The sequence below is a fragment of the Eleutherodactylus coqui genome, chromosome 5 (assembly GCF_035609145.1).
Source record: "Eleutherodactylus coqui strain aEleCoq1 chromosome 5, aEleCoq1.hap1, whole genome shotgun sequence".
Classification (NCBI taxonomy): Eukaryota; Metazoa; Chordata; class Amphibia; order Anura; family Eleutherodactylidae; genus Eleutherodactylus; species Eleutherodactylus coqui.
The window spans coordinates 162,303,346-162,328,434 of record NC_089841.1 but is presented as its reverse complement, the minus strand read 5'-3'; the positions used below and the strand labels follow the sequence as shown (position 1 = coordinate 162,328,434).

The 25,089-nt window shown below is 44.9% G+C and overlaps 1 protein-coding gene across 1 annotated transcript in view; it reads right to left on the bottom strand.

Moving 5' to 3' along the window:
• Positions 1–2,827: 2,827 nt before the first annotated feature.
• LOC136627997 (glutathione S-transferase theta-1-like) overlaps positions 2,828–25,089 on the bottom strand; it is a 36,881-nt gene continuing 14,619 nt past the window's right edge. Inside the window, exons 3-5 of the mRNA XM_066603556.1 lie at positions 8,326–8,476; positions 5,095–5,271; positions 2,828–3,135 (exon numbers count right to left, since the gene is read on the bottom strand). Of these exons, the coding sequence (XP_066459653.1) occupies positions 2,941–3,135; positions 5,095–5,271; positions 8,326–8,476 (523 nt within the window). The 3' untranslated portion in view covers positions 2,828–2,940. The remainder of the gene's footprint in view (positions 3,136–5,094; positions 5,272–8,325; positions 8,477–25,089) is intronic.

Here is a 25,089-nt window from a genome sequence, read left to right as displayed (position 1 = left end):
AGCTGGTTTCTTGGCTATATAGTAGGTTTGCAAAATGTTCCACAATACAACACTGGACACCACTGAATGGAATAACTTTTTTTTTTGCTATACAAGTAGTCCCCTACTTGTGAACATGTTCCATTCCAGGAGTCTGTTCACAAGTACATTTGTTCGTATGTCCGAACAAATGCTTGTATGGAGAAGGATTGCGGGGTGGATCCCGCTCCATACAACGTCGGGTGCTGGCTGTGCTTACCGGCGGCAGCAGTCCTGACGAGCTGCTTGTCGGAACTGTTAACACTTTAAATGCCACTGTCAGAATAGAAAGCGGTATTTAAAGCGTTAACAGTTCCAAAAAGCGGCGCGGCTGGTTGGAACCGCTGCCACCGGATGTCCGCTGTAAGAACAGTCTGCACCCGACGTTCAGGGGTCCCGTAACCGTACATTGCCCCACGATAAGATCGCGGGACGCTGTGCGGTTGCTAGGCACCCGGGGGTCTTCTGAAAGGCACTCTGCATAGGCAGCCCTGGGGCCTATCAAGCGCACGGCTTGATAGGCGCTCTGCATAGGCAGCCGTAGGGCCCTTCAGAAGGCCCCCGGCTGCCTAGCAACCGCACAGTGTCCCACAATCTGACCGGACAGGCTTGATAGAAGCCTGTCCAGTCCCTGCACAGTATGATGTAATGCCATAGCCCAATAAAAATCAATGGGCTTTTAGCAACACATTAGGCTTATGAAAAATGTAGGCAACATACACCCATGTGAGTGAGCCCTAAGGGCGCTTTCACGCAACAGGTTTTATGTTCTGTTTTTTTGTAGCCCAAAACCAGGAGTGGGTCCAAAATACAGAAGACATGCAAATCTTTCTATTATACCTTCTCTCCATTCCTGGTTTTGGCTCACAAAAAACAAAAACACTGAACTGGCATCTGAAAGCGCCCAAATGGTGCTATTACACAGGTATGATTATTCCACAGGATGCCGTGTAGTTGTGGATTTTGTCTAGCACAGATTGTTTCTGCAGAACATTTTGTAGAGTTTCTTGCATCTTTTCAGCAGACTAATTGCAGATTTCCATCTCTGGTATGTTAGAAATTCACAGCAGATTTTAATCTGCCAATAAAGGCACATGGATTTTGACAGATGTGGAATTTGAGCCCCATGGGGATAACTTTGCAGCAATTGTCAGCACAGACCTATTCCACCCTGTGTGAAACTGGTAAACTCTGCCCAATATTGTGCTCGTGTACTTGCCTTTTACCCGAGAGGTGATTTGTCATGCAAAACCACCTTGCATCCGTGAAATTCAGATCCTCACACGCGGTAAAGGACTGGAAGTTTCCCCATCGATTTCAATGCGATAGCCATGCATTAAGAGGTCCTATCAAAATCAATGGGTGATGCGGTCTGAGGAACGTGAAGATACATACACACTGCATGTCCTATGATTCCAATGAAGAGAATGAGGTTCATAGTTTCTCGGCTGTGTAAAAGCAGCCTTAGGCCATGCCCACACAGGATGATTTGTTGCAGAATGTCCACAGTGGACATTCCAAAAAAACCCACGCAATGCTTGACACTGCAGACCTAAAATCCACACAATGTTGATTTCCACTCAGTTTTGTACAGATTTGCTCTGCAGCGTGTGGATGAGATTTAAAGAAATCTCATCCCCTTTACTGCTCCTGTAAAGGCTGTAGATCTTCTCTGAAGAAGAGCCGCACAGAAAATCCACTGTATACAAAAACATAGCTCAAGGCCCTTATGTTCACAGCGGATTTGAATTGTGGAAGATCCGCAGGTCACGCCGCCCATAGGGAAGCATGGGCGTTCACACTTGGATTTACACAAGTGGATTGGTTTTCTGGATTCCACATGTCAAAAAAAAAAGAAAACAAAAGAAAACAAAACCGCAGCATGCTTCATTTTAGTGTGGACGGCTTCCAGCCGATCCGCACCCCGTCCCCAATTGGCACTGCAGATGGCCCGCGGATTCCACGGCAAGGCAGCAGTTTGAAGAACTCCACACCTGGACAGGTACGCAGGGTCCTCGGCCATGGTCAGATTTGGCTCCCGCATGAGACCACCCATGGACATGAAGCCTAGGGGTACATTCACTTGTAGTCAATTGCTTTAGTTTACACCCCTTTCAGTTTAAGTCTTATGCATCCTATGGGCTCCTTTACATGAGCATATGTGCAACTCTGCATGACGCATTTGCACTGTGAACAAGTCTTTTGCGTGCATATCAGCGTATTTCTTGCACTCACAGGCCATGTTCATTTGCACGTGGCAGGCACTCCCTGAGTTAAATGTATTTAGCCTAATGAGTTCCATATGTTTTTCTTGTGAAATTGTGCAGTTTTCAGGCTTATACCTCATGCATTTACTTGCACCCCCACCCATAGACTTCTATGGAGACATTTGGGGTGCAACTATGCACGAAAGTAGAGCTTGCTGTATTTCCCTGTACATGTAAATGAACCTATTGAAATCAATGGCGTCTATTCTTTGCATATTGCACATGCAGATACTGTGTGAAGGAGCCCCAAGTATTTATTAAACAGGCAGAGGCACCAAAGACTGTCACATGGACATCCATCTAGACTTGTCACCACAATGTGGTTTCCTTGACACTACTGGCAGATCTTGGCTCGTGCTCCACCTGGTCTCTGCACTAGAGATGCTGCAGTCAAAGCAGCAATAAGATAGCCTTGTACAGTTGTGGTATAGAACAGGGCCAACACAGTTATCACAACATGACAGATAAGAAAAAAGCAAAACCCCAAACATGAAAGCCTACACACTTATTACCTTTTTAAATTTTATTATTAAATGCTGGTCACTTCTGCAATATCAGCATGTACTGAGGTCACACTGATGGTTATGGCATTTATTAGACAAAGCATTTTTTCACAAGAGATTGGAAAGTAGCTTGTAACTTTTGGAATGACTTATCAGCGACTGAAATATTCTACTCTGGCCTTAAACCTCTCCATCTCTGGAGGAGCTTGTTTTTGCATCTCCCTAAAATTAGCTATTCCCTCCTGTGCTTCGTTGAATAGCTCTACTCCAACTGCCTCCTTCACTCTTTGCTTCCAAGCTGCCAACTTAGGATAGTCCTCAAAGACATCAAGCCCAGATACACATGTCTGAAAAACAAACAAAAAGTTGGAGTAGAAAACGGTTTAGTAATGTCCATACTGCTCTACCATAATCCAAGTAGTTGTCACTTACCGTATATCAAGAGATCTTAGAGAAGCTACTGTACCAAAGCTCCTGCTAAACTCCCTCCCTTTTCCAGCAGCTCCCATAGCAACAGTTTACTCGAAAAGAAGTACTGGCGTTACATGACAACACTGATAGGACTGTTCACTATAGTTTACATCTGCCTGTTCTTTTTGTGCTGCGTGTGACAGAGCTGGGTCACGTTCTGCCATTGTTGGCGAGAGATCAGAGCCACCTATGATAACCATCTTGAGAACCCCGTAGTCTCACCGACAACAGCCGGCTTCCACTTGGGCGCTGCAGGTAGGTGGAATACTCATTCCACCTACCTGCAGCGCACAAGTGGAAGCCGGCTGTTGGTAGAGTCATAGTAACATCCAAGTAAATGCAAGGACCCAAGATTCCCAACAGAACATTGGCCAGCAAGTCACATGACTGGCCAGCTTGCCTACTTCCCATAGTGTCTCTTGGTACCATTTCATCCACAGGTGTTCACCCAGCCAGCGACATGAGGAAAACAAGGATCAGATTAGGCCACCTTCCACTGTCCAAGTTCTGACGCTCACACTATAGCCATTTTGGCTGGTGACCAGGTGTCAGTCTGTGGCTACATAGCCCAACCAACAGCAAGCTATGCAATATGTTCTGATGTCTATCATTGCCAGCAATAGATAAAGTTCCAAGGCAAAAAAATCTTTCCGCGCTGCTGTCGAGTTTCTCTTACGAGAAAAAAATGAATATAAACTGTCGTAGCAGACAGTAATTGAACATATAATTCACTGGTTTTAATTCCAAAGAATAAAAATACAAAGCATGCTGCAGGGAATAGCTCTGCAGCAAAGGTCTTTACAACGCGTTTCAGCGTTCTATAAAACGCCTTTGTCACATTTACGCCGGAACACCCTCTCCGTTATTCATTCATGACGCTTTGATGCCGCGCCATAGCGACACGGCATGGAGGCGAGCGCGAACTACTGGGAACTCCCACCTCCGGAGAGGTAAGACTTGCTATATAATGTGGGATTGTTTGTATGTTATTTATACTTGACAAAGGCGTTTTATAGAACGCTGAAACGCGTTGTAAAGACCTTTGCTGCAGAGCTATTCCCTGCAGCATGCTTTGTATTTTTATTCTTTGGAATTAAAACCAGTGAATTATATGTTCAATTACTGTCTGCTACGACAGTTTATATTCATTTTTTTCTCGTAAGAGAAACTCGACAGCAGCGCGGAAAGATTTTTTTGCCTTGGAACTTTATCTTTTAACCCATTGAGGGGATTTTCTCCCTTTGGGGTTTTGTTTCTTTCCTGGCGACTCTCCTTCCTCATCGAAGGATATTGGGATTCTCTTCATTTACTACGGGTCTACCTGGACTACAGGTGCCAGCGGGCAGCTCCCGTATGATCGTCTGGTCTATGGGAACCCCGCTGGGCACCAGGTGAGTCCTTTTCACTATTTATTTCCTGGTGGCGCGGATCATTATTTTGAATTGCCAGCAATAGCTTACCTTTCAAAAGTCTGTGCTACAGTAGCTCTTCTGAGAGCAGACCAGCTAGCCTTTGCACCACAAGCACATCACTGATGCCTTGGGTGCCCAGGACTCTTGCCAGTTGTCCTTCCAAAGACTGGTCCTTTTTGTATCCAGTGCTTGCCAGTTGTCCTTCCAAAACTAGTCAAATTGGAGATGTGCCGACACCCAGTTATCTAGTCCTTGTCAAAGTTACTTAGACCTTTTTTTTTTCCCCAACCCAACTTCCAAGTAGTGATGGTCACTTCCTGCCCAATAAATCCAACCCCTTGATGGATGCAGTTGTCACAAGATAATGATATTCAGGTCACCCATTAGTGGCTTTAATATCATGGTTGATCAGTATTTGCTCACCTGTCCGATATCGGCCAAAGCTACCACGTCAGCAATAGAGACCTCATCGCCAACAAGGAATGGTTTGTCCTGCAGAAATACATCTTGAATGGTTGTCGAAATGGTCTTAAACTCACACAGAGCAGCATTTAGCTTCTCAGGGTTTACCTCGTGCCCAGTGACATATGGAGTCATGCCCTAGAGCAAAAAGAAAGCTACTTTAGAATAGTTAAGTGATGGATTTGCCATATGCATGGATTTCTCTAACACAAGTGCCCTACTAGCTGCAGCCTGTCTTAATACACCATATATTTTTAATGCTGTACAACAGTGAATGTTTTATTAAACTCCATTTGCTTGTACTAAACTGCAGATTTGACATTGAGATTCTGATGTTAAAAAGGGTTCTGCCATTAGGAGGAAGAGAAGAAAAAAAACAAAACAAAAATACTTACCTATTCCTCCCCCTGCAGTCTCCTTACTGCATCTTCTCCTATCTTCTGCAGTTCCCCTGAGTCACCTCACCTCCAGCTGTCCAATAATTCTTCCAGTGCTGAAGCATCCATTCTCATCCAGTCTCCTTCCTGCAGGTCAGTGTACACTACGTCATTAGTAGTGTAGCATTCACAGCCTAGCAGGGAGTGCCGAGCTATTGCAGAGACTGTGCATGCACGCTGTATCTCTGCAACAGCATATGAACACTCGCAGCGAGAAAGCACGCAGTCGCAGTTCGGCAATAGCTTGGCACTCCCTGCTAGGCAGTGAACGTTACATCACTAGTGACGTAACCTACACTGACCTGCCAGAAGAAGAATGCAGAGAATGGACGCGTCATAATAAGAGGATCTGGCTGACTGGTGGTGAGGAGACCCGGGGAACTGGAGAAGATTAGCGAGGACAAAACCTCTGTAAGTGCTGCGTTAATCAAATCTAACTATGTAATGTAGAATATAAATAACGATTTATAACCCTCATGGTGTTACTGAAGCTTTTTGCACAAGCATTCTGAGGTTTTGACGAAAACCACCACAATATGTAACCAGTCATATTTTACTGATCAACACCCCTCCCCCCTTTGTCATTTTCTTAATCTTGGGTTAAAACAGTGTTGGTCAGAAGTCTTTAGCAAGTCTGCCCAGAGTATATAGCAGTTTTTATATTTCGCTAGAGTGCTAGCTTAAATTAACCCCTTAATGACATGGCCTATTTTGGGCTTAAGGACGTAACGATTTTGGGGGGATTTTCTTCTCCATTTTTCAAAAGTCATAACTTTTTTATTTTTCTGTCGATGCGGCCGTGTAAGAGCTTATTTGTTGCGTGGCGAACTCTTTTATCGGTGCCATTTTTGGGTACATTGACTATATTGTAAAACTTATTTTTTATGATAGCAGGGAGAGCAAACGCATCAATTCTGCCATGGATTATTATTTTTTTTACAGTGTTAATCATGCAGCATAAATGACAAGCCATTTATTCTGCAGGTTGGTACGGTTACAGGGATACCAAAATTCTTACTTTTTTTAGGTTTTTCCACTTTTCTGCAATAAAAACCCTTTTTTTGGAAATCTTTTTTTTTCTAAATTGCTGCATTCAAAGTCTTATTTTTTTTTTTTTTATGTACGGAGCTTTATGAGGGCTTATTTTTTGCGCGATGAGTCGTAGTTTTTATACATATGGCTTTTTTGATCACTTTTATTGCGTTTTTAGGGAGGCAAAATGCTAAAAATTAGCATTTTGCCTCAGTTTAGTTTTTTTTAAACGCTTTTTTCCGTGCACAGTCAAAAGTATGTGCAACGTATTGTACGCTTTGTAACGGACGCGACAATACCAAATATGTGGGGTTTTATACCTTTATGCCAATATGAGAAAGCATAAAAAAAAGGTTTTTTTAAATTTTTCCATTTTTAAAATTTTTTTTTTATTTATTTTTTTACTACACACAATGAGTCCCTCTGAGGGACTTACACCATACCACTGATGATCGCTGTGATAAGGCATGGCAGGTCTACTGCCCTGCCTTATCGCTTATACAGCGATCATAGGCTATGGCACTATGGCAACAGGCTGGGCTCTCTGATTATATCGCAAGAGCCTGGCAACTTCACAGAGGGAGCGTGTTCCCTCTGTGAACCCTTCCCATGCCGCAATCTACATAGATCGCGGCAGGGAAGGAGTTAACAGCGGGGGCGCATCTCTGATGCACCCCCGCTGTTGCAGCGGGAGGCTGGCTGTGACTGACAGCCGGCTCCCACTGCGGGACAGCGCGAGATCTCGCGCTATCCACAGGACATAAGTTTACGTTCTGTTGCGGGAAGTACCCCACTGCCAGGATGTAAACTTACGCCCTGGAACGGGAAGGGGTTAAAGAACGTACATGTTGTGCACAGGTTGTCAAATTGGACACAATGTCTAAAATGCACAAGTATGAAAATGTGGCTTGAGAGTGTAGATAGCCAATAGGACTCAAGGCTCCTACGCACTAGCGCTTTCTTTTAAAATGCAAATGTCGATGGGACTTTCTAATGTGAAAATCGCAGCGCACAAACTTGCGATTTTAACATTAGAAAGTCTCATTGAGATTTGTATTAAAAAAAAAAAATAAATAAATTAGATTTCTGCCACCGTGGTAAGTTGAACACTAGACCAGGCAGAACATGTGCCAGAGGGGTTGTCAGAGTTCCAGACACCCTCCCATCATCAGATCCCCATGGTATAAAATAAATGTTACTCACCTCTACCTGCTCCCCCATCCGTCCTCCGCAACCAGCTCCGGTCTCCCTGTGATGTCACTCTGCATGCCGAGCCCTCCTACCAACAAGCTGGAGCAGCCAATGACAGCGATGGACGATTGTGGCTGAACACAGTCATTGGCTGCTGTCACTGATGTCTGTAAACAGACTGCGGAGGCTAGAGCTTGTGGTGGATGAACAAGGGAGAACTGCCGATTTGTGTTATACCATGGGGACGAGGTGACAGGGGTTTCCATTAACTTAAGACATCCCTTTAAGACAATAAGTCTCCTCCAACAGCGTTTTGGTTGTTAGTGGCTTTATCCTGGTCAGTTGCAGCATACATTAGTCTTGGCTTACTCTCTCATTAAGCTTCTGAGTAGTTCCAGGACACTGGACAAACACCCCACCCCTACAAACCAAGTATGAATGCTTTCTCTGGATATTGATGGAATACTTGAGACTTCATTTACATTGTTGCATGGGGGTGGGGAGCACATCTTATTTTAATAGACATATTTACCTTGAGCCAAAACAGCTTGGAAGTACCTGGATGAGCATTAGTGAGGTGCCAAGCAAGGTACTCATCTACACGCGCCCGTTTCTGGAGGTCTGATGGGTACCAATGATCAGGGGTCTTAAACTTTCTAATAAGATAAAGGAGGATTGCATAGCTGGGGAAAGAAAGTAGTTAAATTATATATTTACACATGTAATAGACGCAAGACTTTCTGTAGCAGTTAGAAGTACAAGCCGGAAGGCCGAGACTTGAAAACTAATCTCACTCACTTGTATGTATAATAGATTTTTTTTTCTGCCCCCAAGTAAAATTGATTGTGGAATTGCAACAGGTATTCAGAGGTTAAGCCCCGAATCTTTAGCCCCATGCATCGGATCATCTGGGGCCAAGTGCCAATGAGAACACTGGAATGGGTCTCCAGCACTATGATGTCATTGCATCACGTGGGCCGCTGCAGGGATCCCCTTCACTAAAGCGGCGGAGGCTGAGCTCCACTTGGCATGGGAAGGGGGGTAGGCAATATCACACACACACACACACACACTTTTTTTTAAATAGAGGCACGGTTAGGCTGCCTGCACACGTGGGGGCCCTCAGTGGAATCAGAGCCCAACAGCTGTGGCATCCACGTGTACCTGTATTTTTGCTTCTTCATCTGTACTGCGGATTTACCTAGTGACTCACTGTCAAACATGTGGAGGTCAGAGTTTTATTATTTTTTTTACCAGCGCCATTGCTAGGTGATGTGTAATGCATGACCTGTCTGCAATGTTAATTGCGGACAGGCTGGACGGTTTCCATTGACTTCAAGGGAAGCCATCCGCGGGGGAAATAAATAAACGCATGCTGCTATTTTTCTTTCACTTGCGAAAACTGCAATTGGTTTCTACAAGTGTGCAGGAAAAAGTGTTTTTCCATAGCATGATATGGATGGCATTTGCTGCTAATCTGTGGTGCGGACGCCTGCCATGGATTCCTCAGCAAAAATCCATCTGTGTGCAGGCGGCCTTAAAGGGGGCACTATTGTTAATTGTGGTCACTACTATCAAAAGGGGCATCTACCAATTGAGGGCACCATTATGCTGCGTTACACAAAACTATCATCGTTCAAAATGAGTGTACGGCCGCAGGCCAATTGGGGACTGAGGTCTTATGGAATCTAAGCTGAAGTGGTTTTAAAAGGTCTTTTGGGCATTCATTGTTAGAGTATTGGCTTATTAGATAGGTGTTTAATAGATGTTTTTTGGCTGGAGGTTGCTGGGGAAACATTGGAGCCCTAGGATGGATGGTGATTGGTCTGAAAAAAAAAAATGTTGGGAAGAAGCCTGAGGCATGTATATATCTATATTCATCAGCACTATTCACCAATCAGGTTGCTGGAATTGTCAATCAGAACCAATCAGGTTGCTGGATTTGCTGAATAGTGCTGATGAATATAGATATATGCCTGAGGGATCCTTCTGTGAAGCTCTGGCCCTACCAACAGGAGCCGATTGGTGGGAACGATTGGTGAGAGGAAGAGAGAGCTGATATAAGGAGGTGCTGACAGGACGGGGGCTTCAGGTCTTTTTTTTTTTTTTTTTTTAACCCATTTAGGACCAGCCACTGTAAATTTACGGCAGCTGGTCCTGGGCTTAGAGCACTGCCGATAGTAAAATTACGGCGGTGCTCCAAGTCTCCTGCCTCTGCAATCAGTCAGAGAGGCAGGAACAGGTTATCAGCTGTTAGTGACAGCTGATAACCCGGAGCAGAAGGCAGGAGGGGTTTTTAACCCTTCCTGCCCCCAGCTTCCCCCATATCCAGTGCTCAATGACCTCCTGGGATTCCCTGCTATGCAGAGCTGGAGGGTCAGACTAGACCCTGGCAGCTCTGCAGGTGACTAATGTCACCACAGGGGTTGCTTTCCCCTGTAACTAGGGCTCCTATGGACGCCCCAGCTACAGTGGGAAAGGGTCAAAGAAAGTTTTTTTTTTTTTTTTTTTTTAAAAAGGTCCCCCAGAGGTCTTATATAACATCATGGGTGACACAGATAGTAAAAAAAAAAAAAAAACACAATTACATACATCTGTAAGACAGAATAACTCAATAAAATACATACAAAAGAAAGAATAACACAAAGCAGACGCCAACAAAAACTGTTGCCGTACGCGCTCTGTAAACCAAAACCATACATACTATATATCAAAATGTCCAAAATAAATAGAGGACCCCATTAAAAAAAAAAGTTTTTTTTTGTATTTTCCCCCAATAAAACGGGAAGAAAAGTCAGTGAAAAAGATATTTAAAAAAATAGTCCTATATGTCATGGGAAAAAAAAAAAAACACGCAGCAAAAATAATTTTGGTAGCTAAAGGAAAAAAAAAAAAAAAAAAGGAGCAGTAAAACCGCCACATGGTTAAAATCCCTAAAAAATGTCTGGTCCTTAAGGTACAAAACAACCTGGTCCTTAAGGTGTTAATACAGCACCACAAGATTGTGAGCAGTTACTGAATCCAAGTGAAGGCTCCCTGTTCCTGTCAGCTCCTCACAAGACCTGTATATCATGGAGCAATAAGGGGATTCTTTTATTTGTACTCCACCATTGCTGCTGCCACTTCCTTGCTCTTTTATGGACTCTATTGGGAACTGAAGGCTAATGGTTCCTGCTGGGTGGCTTTGCTCTGGAAACCGCCTCCTCCAGTTCTTGGAGAGCTACTAGTGTGGCGGCTGCATCTCCCTCACAAGCTTTCCTCTCACAATTCCTGTCACGAGCACTGAACAGGCAGAGGACATTGTGTGAACACTTGTATCTGAGGAGGATTTGTCGGTAGAAAACCGCCAGCGAAGCGAACACGGAAGGAGCGAGACACCCTTTACCGTCATCTGAGTGGAGGCGACTGAGACCGGGCAGCGAGAACAGTGCCCACCAGATGCCAACACCAGAAGGAACAGTGCCCACCAGATGCCAACACCAAGTCCTGCACTGGTACTTGGTTACTGGCAGTGGTGTATAGAAGGCTTTATCCTGTATACTAGTTTAGGTAGATTGATCAGTTGTAAATGTGTCAGTGTTAACCCTTCCTAGGCTTTTTCAGCTAAGGGCTGGTTCAGGGAAGATGGGGAATTTATGTCTTAACAGATGTGTTTTATTAATAGGGAGTGCGGAACTGCGAAAATGGCTTGCTGCCTGCCGCTGTGGGTATAAAAATGGAGTGGTTGTTAGTAGACTGGAGCATCTAGGGCTAATTCCACTCCGTATGAGATTATATATCTGATTTGATCTGGGTGGATTTCTGAGGTCTCTCACTGTTTGGGAGAGGATTAGTAACTGGTGGTAACTCACTGCAGTTGGCACCTCTGAGCTCTGCTTGAGAGAAAGTTGGTGGCATTTCTGAGGTAACTCTGTTGGCGGTACCTCTGAGTGCTGCAGAGTTGGAGCAGCCAGTGGTTTGGAATGCTGCTGGGGTTAATCGGATTTGTTCTATAGTTACTTGCTTTATCATTGTTACCTTCAGTAAAAGAAGCTAATAAAAGGATAATTACCTAAGAAACAGATCTTTTAGTAATTGGTTACAGGCTTTCTGTGTTTTTGCTGATGTATTGTTTGGACGATCCTCGACTTCTAGGTCAGGTTTTGTTTCAGCATATAGACAAATTGTTGGGATCTCCTGGTTTTCATAAGACAAGAGATTCCATCAAAAATAGGTGATTTACCCCAATCTAAAATGGGATGTGAAGGATGTTTATGGCTGAATTTGGTTTTATATCAGTGTAATTAAGTGGTCTTTAGGGTGCATCCTCGGGGCACCTCAATATCTGGGATGTGAAAAGGGATGTGCTTTGCAGTTAATGGGAATCATTGCAAATGGAGAATTGTAAGTACTGACGAGTGTTCATATTGTGCTGGTTTCATCCTGGGGCAACATTTGGATGATTTTTATTCGAGCAATCCAGGACTTGCAGAACTTCAGGCGTGCTCTAAAAACGCACCTCTTCAGAGAGGCATACCGCATTCCCTAAACAAACCCCTCTGTACTCCGCCTGATAACATGCTCTCTGCCCTACTGACTGTAATCCCTGCTAGCCATCATAAACTGCTCCTGCAGTCATACCGCTTCTGCCATCACACAGCTAAATGTCTGACCATTGTCTATGTGTATATCACCCCTCACTCTCCACCTTGCCATACAGTGCATATCTCCAGCCCCTTTACCTTCTGTATCACCCAACTATTCGTAGTATATAAGCTCATTGGAGCAGGACCTGCACCCCTATTGTATCAATCAACTGATTACTATGTAACCGTGGTTCTGTAATTTTTGTATTTTGTCTTTCTGTATTCCCCGTCTATGTAAGCGCTGCGGAATATGTTGGCGCTATACAAATAAAGTTTTATTATTATTAGTTGGTCCTCCTGATAAAGCCAATTGTAAGGCAGTTTAAAGGTTTTCTTTTGGTATTTCTACTGGGTCATGAGAAACATTTTTCCCCAAGCATCAGATTAGAATTCTTGGGCATTATAATTGACAGTTGCACCATTGATGGTAAATTTTTTTAATTTCTTTTCAGAAGGTTTTGAGTCACAAGAGGTCTTTACCTTCGCAGTGAGTATGTTGACTGTCAATTCAGAAGAATGATCTGCTCACATGGATGCAGTTTTGCTAGAGTTTAATGGTAGTTCCGCTTCACAAGTGGATTTAGGTTTTTAGCATCCAAATTAAAGTTATTTACGGTTTATTTGTTCTTTTTCTTGTAAGCAAGATTACGGGGTATTCTGGAATGGTCACTGGCCGGCTGCACCATGGTGTAAGCTCGAAATGGATAAGCATTCGCAGGAGGGGAAGCTGTTTATTTCTGTTTACTTCCTAGATTTAAAGCAGGTTTGCCTAATAAGTCTATCATGAAATGAATGGCATGGATATCATTTTTCAGAAATGGCTAGGGGTGTCACCAATTAATTCTTTTCAGCAAATTAGACTATGGTTCCGAGAATACAAAGTGGTTGCTTTTTCCAAGGCTTAAGGGTCTGCTATTACGTTTGGCTTATTAAACAAGCTAGTGTCAGTGTTTGGTTTGTAGCTCAGTTTATGAAGTGATGTTGCTTCAGTGTGCATTTTTATCAGCGTATTTTGGAGCGTTGAGATGCTGAGTGTTTTTGGCGCAGTTCAAAGTGATTTGCTCTCCTCTTATTCACCGATGCGTCTGAGCATGAGAATGGCATAAAGTTTTCCTGAGGCACACTGACACTTCTTTCACATGAGCGCATATCGTCTGGCCGTTTTTACAGCCGTCCGATATACGCTACGCTGTAAGTGAAAGATTGGGTGAACGGCGCACAACTCAAACGTTTGTGAGCCCGTTCATATAACTTGGTGAGGCCAGCGCAAATGTGCCAACCTCACCAGGCCATCTCCCATTTCCCCTTCCTCCTCATTGCAGGCTTACCCGTCCTCCTCCCCCTTTGTTCTGTGCAATGGGAGGGGGCGGGGCCAACTGCCTGTCCACCGCGCCTTCTCCCATTGATGGCTTTGGACAAGGGGCAGGGAGAGGGCAGGCACTTAGCTCCGCCACCATCCCGCCCCTTGTCCATAGCATCAATAGGAGGCGGGGCGGACTGGCGCTTGTCTCCGCCCCCTCCCATTGCACAGAACGAAAGGGGAGGAGATTGGTAAGCCTGCACAGGTGGGGGGGGGGGGGGGGGGGGTAACAGAGGGAGGGAGTTTAGCAGAAGTCCTGCCATGCCTTATCACAACGATCATTAGTGCTGTGCTTTAAGTCCCTCAGAGGGACACAAATAGTGCAAAAAAAATAAAAAATGTACAAAAAAGAAAAAATTTGTGCTTCTCATATTAGCATTAAAAAAACAAAAAACAAAAACAAACAAAAACCAAACAACTTACAATGGCACATATTTGGTATTGACGTGTCCGTAACGACGTGTACAAAAAGTTGCACATGCTTTTTGATTTGTACGACAAAACGCAAAAAAAAATTATATATATTATATATATATATATATATATATATATATATATTAAAAAAATAAAAAAACAGATGCCAAAAAAATGCTATAAAAGTGATCAAGAAAGCCGTATATTTCCCCAAAAGGTACCATTACAAACTACCGCTCACAGAGCTCCACACATAGAAAAATAAAAAAGTTACAGGACTTTGAATGCAGTCATTAAATTAAAAAAAAAAAAAAAAAAAAAAAAAAAAAAAAGAGTGCTGCTGACACCTAGTGGCAAACACTAGCACTGTATCCACAACCCACTTTTGTGTTTAAGCTATTGATGCCACTTAGTGGCCAGTGCTGATAACGCACTCTGTGACAACGTACTCTGTCACAACTTATACAAATAAGTGAAAAAGACCGCAATTAGCGGAATTGATCCGGCTCCATGAATTACCCGTCCACTGCAACGTTTAACATCTAACCCTATACTGCAGATCCACTAAGAACCCCCGCCAAGCCAGAGGGGCACATACACGGTCACAATGTTTTTTTCTCATCAGTGACCTATGCTCCATCCTGTAGTGGTCATTTTGATGGGATCCAGGTCGATACCACACCACTATGCCAGAGAAATAAAAAGCAGAACAAGTCACGACCTTCTACTTCCCAGAGCATACTTCCGGAACTCTTCTCAAATGCTCAACCCACCAACTTCGAACTAGAAAGACCACAGACACAGGCTTCGAATATGGACGAATCAACATCACCACCACTGGGAGACCAATCTGCTTCCCTACCACCAACACCAGATGATTCCTCACTCACTGCCTCTGATATGGCACTTTTCCTACGTATACACCTTTTTAAAGCAGAACTACAGTCCACGCTTCGAGACATTAACAGCCAGAATTATGACCTGGGGCAACGCACCGCTGATGACATAGTGGAAGCCCTAGAACAGGAACGAGCCAAGGGCGAAGAGGTCTCTGAGGGGGTAGAAGCTCTGGAAAAGTGAAGACCTGGAAACAGAAGTAGACGAGCAAATATCCGAATCAGAGGTATGCCAGAGGCAATCACCAACCTCCATGAAGCAGCAACTAACTTATTTTCTGCCCTGCTACCACAAGTATCTCAAGAAAGTCTACGCATCATCCGTATCCATCGGGCCTTGAGTAGACCCAACAACCTAGATCTACCAAGTGACATCGTCCTCAAACTCCACTATGACGAGATGCACGACCAGATACTAGCAGCCGCAAGAAATCTAACAGTACTCCCAGGGGTATCGCCACCTGTCCAGATCTATGCGGATATCACCCCAATCACCCTGGCTAAAAGGAGCCTGAGACTGTGGTAGATGGCTGAGAGGTTCACCATTTTGTCTGTATTTTATCAGCTGTGAAGATGTTATATTGTGTCTCTAATCTAATCCTATGGGGGAAGAGAACATCGCCCCTCCACCTCCACAAGAATTGAAGGAGCAGTGCTTTGTGTCCACAAACTGGTCAAACTGGTTCTAACCAGCAGAGAACTTATCTAGGAATGTCTTTGTGTAAAGGGACAGGAAATGGCTGGCACACAAAGAGAAACAGGAAGTATTTCCTTCGGACCACAAGTCAAGAATGAATAGAGCATGCTCAAGGGAAGCTCCTCCTGGGTGAATGATATCACACCTACCTCACAAATACTTCCCTATGAGAATAACCTATCAGCACACAAAATAATGTAGCTGTATCCTAAATTACCTAACTTTCTGTGTTGAAACCTTATTTAACCCCTTAGTGACCAAGCCTGTTTACGCCTTAATGACCAGGCCAAATTTTGAAAATCTGACACGTGTCACTTTAGCATGGAAAAAGACCAGAAAGGTTTTGCATATCCAAGCGATTCTGACATTGTTTTATCACCACATGTTGTACTTCATTTAGGTGGAAAAAAAAGACCGATAGAATTTGTGTTTATTTATTAAAAGCGCCAAAATTGGGAAAATTTTGAAAAAAAACGTCATTTTTTCACATTTCCAACTGCAATATCTCAAATATGTGCAAACATAATATAGAAATTTTTGCTAAGATTTATATTTCCATCCGTTTACTTTATTTTGGGCGCACATTGGAAAAACTTTCGTTTTTTTTAACCATTTAGGAGACGTACAAATGTAACATTACTTTTCAGCATTTTGAGGAACACTTTGTTTTCCTACACCAATCCAAGATTGGAAAGGCTCATAGGAGTCAAAATGATAGATACCCCCACAAGTGACCCCATTTTAAAAACTACACCCTTTAACATATTCACTAAGGGGTGTCATGAGTATTTTAACCCCACAGTTTTTTTTCAGGAGTCAATGCAATTTAGAAGAGAAAAACAAAAATTTCATATTTTTGCAAATATGTCATTTTAAAGACAGGACTTTTTTCTATAGTACACATGAAAATTAGGATTTGCACCCCAGAATGGATACCCCTGTTTGTCCCGTGCTCAGAAACATACCCATTGTGGCCCTAATCTTACGTTTGGATGCACAATGGGGCCCAAAATGAAAGGAGTAATCGGTGGCTTTCGGAACAGAAATTTTGCTTGAAGGAGATTTAGGCCCCATTGCCCACTTGTAGAGCCATTGAGTGACCAAAACTATGGAGAACCCCCACAAGTGACCCCATTTTGAAAAGTAGACCCCCTAACGAATTTATCTAGGGGTATAATGACTTTTTTTGACTTCACAGTTTTTGAATGAATCTAAGCCAAGCAGAAGGAAAAAATTACGATTTTCATTTTTTTGGTAATTCTGTCATTTTAAAAGCAGTTTTTTTGTACAGCACATATATGAATGAAGACTTGCACCCCAAAATGGATACCCCTGTTTGTCCTGTGCACAGAAACATACCCATTGTGGCCGTAGTATTACGTCTATATGCACAATGGGGCCCAAAATGAAAGGAGCAACCGGTGGCTTTCGGAACAGAAATTTTGCTTGAAGGAGATTTAGGCCCCATTGCCCACTTGTAGAGCCATTGAGTGACCAAAACGATGGAGAACCCCCACAAGTGACCCCATTTTGAAAAGTAGACCCCCTAACGAATTTATCTAGGGGTATAATGACTTTTTTTGACTTCACAGTTTTTGAATGAATCTAAGCCAAGCAGAAGGAAAAAATTACGATTTTCATTTTTTTGGCAATTGTGTCAATTTAAAAACTGTTTTTTTTGGAAAGTGTACATAGGAATGAAGACTTTCACCCCAAAATGGATACCCCTGTTTGTCCCGTGTTCAGAAACATACCCATTGTGGCCCTAATCTACTTAAAGGAAACATAGCTAGGCCTATAATGGAAGGAGCACCCGTTGGATTTCAGGGTACAACGGAATAAATTCCAGTCCCCATTGCCCACATGTAGAGCCATTGAGCGTCCAAAACGATAGAGAACCCCCCCAAATGACCCATTTTAAAAACTAGACCCCTTAACAAATTCATCTAGGGGTGTACTGCATATTTTGACCCCAAAGTATTTGAATGAATCTAAGCAAAGCAAAAGGAAAAATTACGATTTTCATTTGTTTGGCAATTTTGTCAATTTAAAAACTGTTTTTTTTGTACAGCGTACATAGGAATGAAGACTTTCACCCCAAAATGGATACCCCTGTTTGTCCCCTGTTCAGAAACATACCCATTGTGGCCCTAATCTACTTACAGGACACATGGCTAGGCCCATAATGGAGGGAATGCCCGCTGGATTTCAGGGCAGAACTGAATAAATTCAAGGCCCCATTGCCCACTTATATGGAAAAAAAATTGACTTCCTAAAAATATTCAGGGGTAATTACGGAGGCTGGTTGGGCTGGGCACATGGGGCAAGAAAACCGGGTATCCCCCCCCCTCCTCTCATGTATTTTGGGGGGTATTTCGTAACCTCAGCAGCGGGGATGGGGTGTAAAGTGGCGCTGTGAGGCTTTGTAATCTTGCTGCGGTGCAGCGGTCTCACAGAGAAGGCGCTCAACAAGCTGCTCCTGGAACTGCAGGAAGGCGAGCGTTCCCGGGGCTTCTTATAAATTACGGATTACAGGTAGCGGTCTGAATAACGCCGGGCTCACATAGCCGTAGGTGGAAGATTTAACATTTCCTGGGCTTCCCGGCTCCTGCGAATGTGTCCGGCATTTTGCCGGCGGGTGCATGCGCAGCAGCCGGAAGGGTCCATGGAGGATAATCGCATCTGGATTCAAATGCGGAAGCCTCCGAGAAGATGTTTCATCTCCCCCCACCGATCGCATCGGTGAGGGGAAATGAAACTGCCACTTTTTAAAGAACTTTTACGTGATCGCCATTATGCATTGGATAACGGCGATCACGTGACCAGTAACCGCATACCGCGGCTCCCCGTGACATCTCCAGGCTCTTGGCTACCTTTTGTAGCCAGCAGCAGGGAGATTTTATATTTCTTGGGCAATCTTTCACTTTTGCGCATGCGTCCGCCATCATGCTGACGGGCGCATGCGCCGAAGCTGGGGTAACATCCGCGGATCAACATCCCACCAGGGAACAAATCCGGGACCTTGGGTACGTAATTTCATCCCCCCTTACGGATACGATCCATAAGGGGAGATGAAACTTTAACTTTTTAAACTTTTTTTTACTTTTAACTTTATATGATCACCGTTATCTGATGGATAACGGTGATCATATGACTGGAAACCGCATACAGCGGTCCCCAGTCATATCTCCCTGCACTCGGCTATCTGTGACAGCCGGGTGCAGGGAGATTTTGAATTTGCCGGGCTCGCCGGCTTCTGCGCATGCGCACCGCACCGGCACATCGCAGAAGCCAGCGGGGGGTCCAGACACCGGCCGGAGGACATCGGCGGACCTGAGGTGAGTATTTTCACCTCCCCTCATGGATCCGATCCATGAGGGGAGGTGAAACTTTTCTTTTTTTACACTTTTTTGCGATCGCCGCTATCCATTGGATAATGGCGATCGCGGTACCGGGGACCGCTCACCGCAGTCCCCGCTGACATCTCCTGCCTCCCGGCTACCTATAGGAGCCGGGAGATTTTAAGTCTCCCGCGCCGCCGGGCCTTCTGCGCATGCGGCTGACGTAATGCCGCCAGGCGCGCATGCGCAGAAGGACGGCTACGGCGCCCGGAGCATCGGGACAGCTGGGAGTCGTGCGACGGACATCGGTGAGTAATTTCAGCTGCTCCGATGGATCCGATCCATCAGAGCAGCTGAATCTTTAACTTTTATTGCACTTTTATTTACTTTTTTGCGATCGGCGCTATCCATTGCATAGCGCCGATCGCAATGCCGGGGGGGGGGGGGGGGGCTCCGAACAGCCCGGGATGACAGCTCCATGCTGTCAGCTACCTGCGGACACCAACAGCATGGAGCTGTCACGCCCACAGCCCGAGGGGCATTATTCTCTGCAGGAAGCATGTTTTTACGTCCTCAGAGAATAAGGCCCACTTCGGGAGGACGTAAAAACACTATGGGCTGGTCGTTAAGGGGTTAAACTTTTACACGCCTAAATAAAGGTTAGAATCTTTTTGGCACACATGATGTAAGACGTGTGGTCTTTGAAAGGCTCTCCAGGCCTGTACTTTATTCCTAGCACCCACAGTATATCGAATAGCGAAAATTGCACTAACAAATTCTCTTACCCAGGCGCTACAAAGAGCGAATATCTGCTATAGATGGAATTTCCCCTTTGCACTGAACGGCAGAATCAACCAACAAACATATAATCTCCAGACACTAGAAGAAGGAAGACATGTCCTGAAGAAAGAATTCCTTTCGACACACCGAATGTCGCGACTCCCAGAGCCCAAAGGCCGACAAGGACCTGGTCAACAACTAGAACCCCACGTCGATCCCAGCCTTTCCAATAGAACAGCACCTAACTCAACAACGAGATTGTACGGTACACCTACATGCACCTCGCTGAACCATCAGGGATAGGGAGGGGGTTATGTTAGTGGACTGTAAACAACTAAAGAGATTTTAAGACTCCTCTCCCTGACCCTCCAAACAAAAAAGCCGTGATGTTCTGTTCCTCTTCACAAGGGACTAAACTAGGCGATTAGTTGCCCAAAGGTTTGCATATAGGGCCCTATGTACCGTGACTGTTCTGTTTAGCCACCCTCAGAATTTACGTGACACATAGTTTGGCCAATGTTAAATATAGTTAATGTTTGAGGCCTGTGGATGTGATCGAATTTCTAACCCTTTATTCCCCAGCTATATTTAGCTCCAGGATGGAATGGAGGTATTTGTTGTCCACTCCGCTCTGGACCTAGTGAGTACCCCACATAATATGGGGGACGCACCAGACGTCAGGACCACCTTGGGCCTACGAGCCCAATACATTGTTGTTATGTTACTGTTAATTACAAGCTCTTCCAAACATATATATCTTTATCTAAGGCAACACTTGCAAAATCACCACTATCTAGGAAAACAGCCTGCTGGAGACCAGCAATTCTCAAATCGGGAGCCCCGTGGCCCCAAATAGGCAGAAGCTACAGGGACGTTTACTATATATTTGAGCTCTCAATAGCACCTAAAAAAACCCCAACAAGATGGTAGTTATCCTCTCCCATAATGTCAAAGGTTTCAATTCACCTATAAAACGTGAAGCACTGGCACAATACCTGAAACTCAAACCAGATATTATATGCCTACAGGAGACCCACTTCTCCTCCGCGCCAGCTTACCTTCATCCCCAATACTCTCAAGTATACTTCTCAACAGCCTTCAAGAAACATCAGGGAGTCACCATTCTTGTGCATAATGCCCTCCCGCTAAATGTCACCCATATAGAAGCTGACCCACAGGGCAGATTTCTTATCCTGCAGGGTACTCTCTATGACAATAAAACAACAATAGTTATTCCTACGCCCTGTCACAAACCCACATAAAATTTTTACTATAGTGGCTAACAAACTCCGAAATATCCCAGACTCCGACTTCTACTGGATGGGAGATTTTAACATGGTGCAGTCCCCCTCCTCAGTCTATCCGAGACTGAATAAGAGCGATCTAAGCCCAGCGCAGCGAGCCTCATTAAAAACAGCATTAGCAGATGTGTGGAGGGAGAAACATGGAGCACTGAGAGGTTACACCTTCTTTTCCCCATCCCATAAGTCTCACATAGACTGGACCCTAGTATCCACCTCGATCCTATCGGTGTTGGTCCAAGCCAGACACATCCTATACGCCTGGTCAGACCATGATATAGTCATGGCCCATCTCCTAGATCACCTCCCACGCACACACTCGGGAAGATGGAGACTTAACGAAGCTCTCCTTAAAAATCCAGTGTCTCACTCTAAAATTAATGATCAACTCAAAACCTATTTAACTACTAATGTCACCCCTGATTCACAACCCGATCTGGGTTTGGCTAGCACACAAAGCGTTCATGAGGAGACAGATCATTAAAATGGCGTCACATATTACGCGAGAGAAAGCTGGAAAAATTAAATGACCTAGAGAGACGGCTAGGCACCTTGGAGCAAGCTAACCAACAGCTTCCAAGCCTAGCCTTAATTAAAGAAATAAGAGACATAGAGCTCCAATTAAACCTACTCTACACATCCCAAGCTGAGAGAGCCCTCCAGTGGACGAAGGCCCACTATTACCGTCTGGCTAATAAACCTGATAAACTACTAGCTGCCAAGCTCAGGCAAATAGAGAGGCTCACAGTTTACTCTATCCGATCCAATAACGGGGCATGCACATCAAACCTCCGCACAATAGCCCAGACATTCCGGGACTTCTACAGCTCCCTTTATAAACATAAGCCACAAAGACACCCATCAGCACCACAATCCTTCTTGGATGGAATTTCCCTACCTCAGCTAGACCCTAATCAACAAATCTAAATCAGCCCGATGTGACAGAGGAGGTGAAAGAAACCATTACAAAAAACTAAAACTGGGCAAGGCCCCAGGGTCGGATGGGTTGACTGCCCCTATTATAAATAATTTGCAGAATCCCTTCCCAACCCCCTAGTCCAGTGGTGGCGAACCTATGGCACGCATGCCAGAGGCGGCACGCAGAGCACTTCCTACTGGCACGCACCGCCATCGGCCGCTCACCACTTGTGAATACCAGCAGGGGCCGCAGCTCCCCTGCTGGCATTCACAAACGGCGCTGCTAGCCGCGCTGATCCCAGCACACACTGACTTCAGTGTGCAGCCAGGATCCTCCCCCGACGTCTCCTACCACTTGGTTCCGCGAGAGGGTCCGGGGGAGGAGGTGTTTGGCAGCACACTGATGTTAGTGTGTTCCGGGAACATATTAACTTTTTCTTCCCCACTTCTGCTGCAATCAGCAATTCCCAGCAACCTGATTGGTTGTTTGGGTTGGCTGATTCACCAATCAGGTTGCTGGGAATTACCTATTGCGGCCGAACTGGGAAGAAAAAGTTAATATGCGCGCCGGGACCAGGAGGAGGAGGGGGTAGGTATGTTAGTCTCGGGAGGGGCGCTGTGGGGCGGGGGTCACTATTACCGCTGTGGAGGTCACGATTACCGCTGGGGCCGCTGTTGGTTTGGGGGTCACTATTACCACTAGAGCTGCTGTGGGGGGCACTATTACCGCTGGGGCCGCTGTGGGGGGTGACTGTTACTATTATCGCTGTGGGGTGGAGGTCACCATTACCGCTGGGGCTGGTGTGTGTGTGTGTGTGTGTGTGTGTGTGTGTGTGTGTGTGGTCACTATTACTGCTGGGCTATGTTTACATGTGGGGGAAATGGGCAGTGATCCTTAGCATTCCCCAGATTATTAAGAAATAGGGCATCCCCAACAATCGATGGCTCGAACTTCACCACATCTACAGTATAGTTAAAGCATCGTTGCCTAGGTCGACATCTATACCCAATAACACCACATTCGAAAGGCTATGCCTATGGACCCCCCCTCCCCCCTTCAACTGGGGACCATCTCATGTCTATATGCATCTATGAACCAACCCCGTCTAGACAGAAAACTTCCGTATTTGATTAGATGAGAAAGAGACCTTAATATCTCTCTCTCTGCCTTGTTGGCATCATTGTTGCACATTGGTGGAGACCTCAATTAAGATCCTTCACAGATCCTACTTGGTCCCCGAAATAATTAGCAAATACGAGCAGACCCGCTCGTCTTGCTTTCGAAGCTGTGCGGAATTAGGCTCTACTGTGCACACCTGGTGGACCTGTCCGAGGGTGACATCCCTCCCGAGACAGGTTGCTGGCCTAGTCTTATCAGTGATTGGTAAGCCCTTTGACCAATCCCCAGGGACATGTTTGCTGGTGGATAAACAACTAGGCTTCAACCACCAACAGCATAAACTGGCTCAAAACATCTGTATGGCAACCAGAGTATATATAGCCTCACAATGGTTATCGCCTGTATTGCAGATAGGCCCGGTCAAAGCTAGAATCTCGCTGATGATGGCATTCAAGAAGCTTTCAGCTATCAGAGAAGACAGGATGGAGCTGTTCTTGAAAACATGGCAGCCGGGGTCCGACTACTTAGGAGCTCCAGGTCTCAGAGGCCCTTTAGCGATAAGTTGGGGGAGGGGAGAGAGTTATAAAGTAGCCCTATGGCAGGTATGGATAGCAGCAGAACTAGCCCCAATAATACACTACATGGTTTGCAGAAGTTGTCGCCTGGATACTTGACCAAGCTTTCTTATGTTATGTTTTATAAATCTTTTCATCTTGAAATCCTCCTGCGAGGGGTATATCTATAGTTACTATACTGTAATAGTTTGAGAAAAAATTAATAAAACCATTTGAAGCTAAAATCTACAGTTCGCCACGCAAAAAACAAGCCCTTATACGGCCGCGTCGACACAAAAGTAAAAAAGTTATGGCTTTTGAAAAATGGAGATGAAAACCCGCCAAAAATCGTTGCGTCCTTAAGCCCAAAAATAGGCCATGTCCTTAAGTGGTAAATGAACGGTTTTGTGGATCATTGGACAATCGTTTATTCATGGGGCTCAGCCAAGAGCAGTGGATCATTGATACTTGGATGATTTGGGGTTAGATGTATCAGTTTGAGGCTTTTGGTACAAAGTCAGAGGGATGAAATGGTTCTTGTTGATGCTTTTGCTGATGTTAGAAAGGGCAGTCCTTCCTGAGCCAAGCAGCCTTGTGTTTCATTGCTATGTCATGGCCTGGTGGGAATGCTGCCCGCCTCCTGCGGGTAGGTATAAAGATGGTTTAAAGATTGATTATTTGTGTAGACTTGAGTAGGTAGGACTCGTGTTCTACGTGTTAGATAGGTTGGGTTTTTGAGTTAATATTTATGTGGTAACCCAGTTTAAAATAAATCCGGCCTTTGAAATCCATGCTGGCGTCTGGTTTTTATTTCAGGTATAGGTTTGATAATAATATAGAGCATAAGATTCCATGTATGGCCGCAGGCCAATGAAGGACTGAGGCCTCATGGAATCTGAGCAGAAGTGGTCTTAAAAGGTCTTTTGGGCGTTAATTATTAGAGTACCGGCTTATTAGGTAGCTATTTAATAGATGTTCTTTGAGTTCACTACAGGGTCAGCTGTGAGCAGACGGGAAGGTGCTGGGGGTTGCCAGGAGAACGTTGGAGCCCTAGGATGGATGGTGATTGGTCTGAAGAAAATGGCGGGAAGAAGCCTGAGGGATCCTTCTGTGAAGCTCTGGCCCTTACAACAGGAGCGGTTTGGTGAGAGGAAGTGAGAGCTGATATAAGGAGGTGCTGGCAGGACGCTTCAGGTTGTTTTTTTAAATACAGTATCACAAGATTGTTCCTCTTGCCCGCCCTCTTGTTTAGCTTCCCGCTTGTCACGGCATGTTTAAATGAAGGAATGC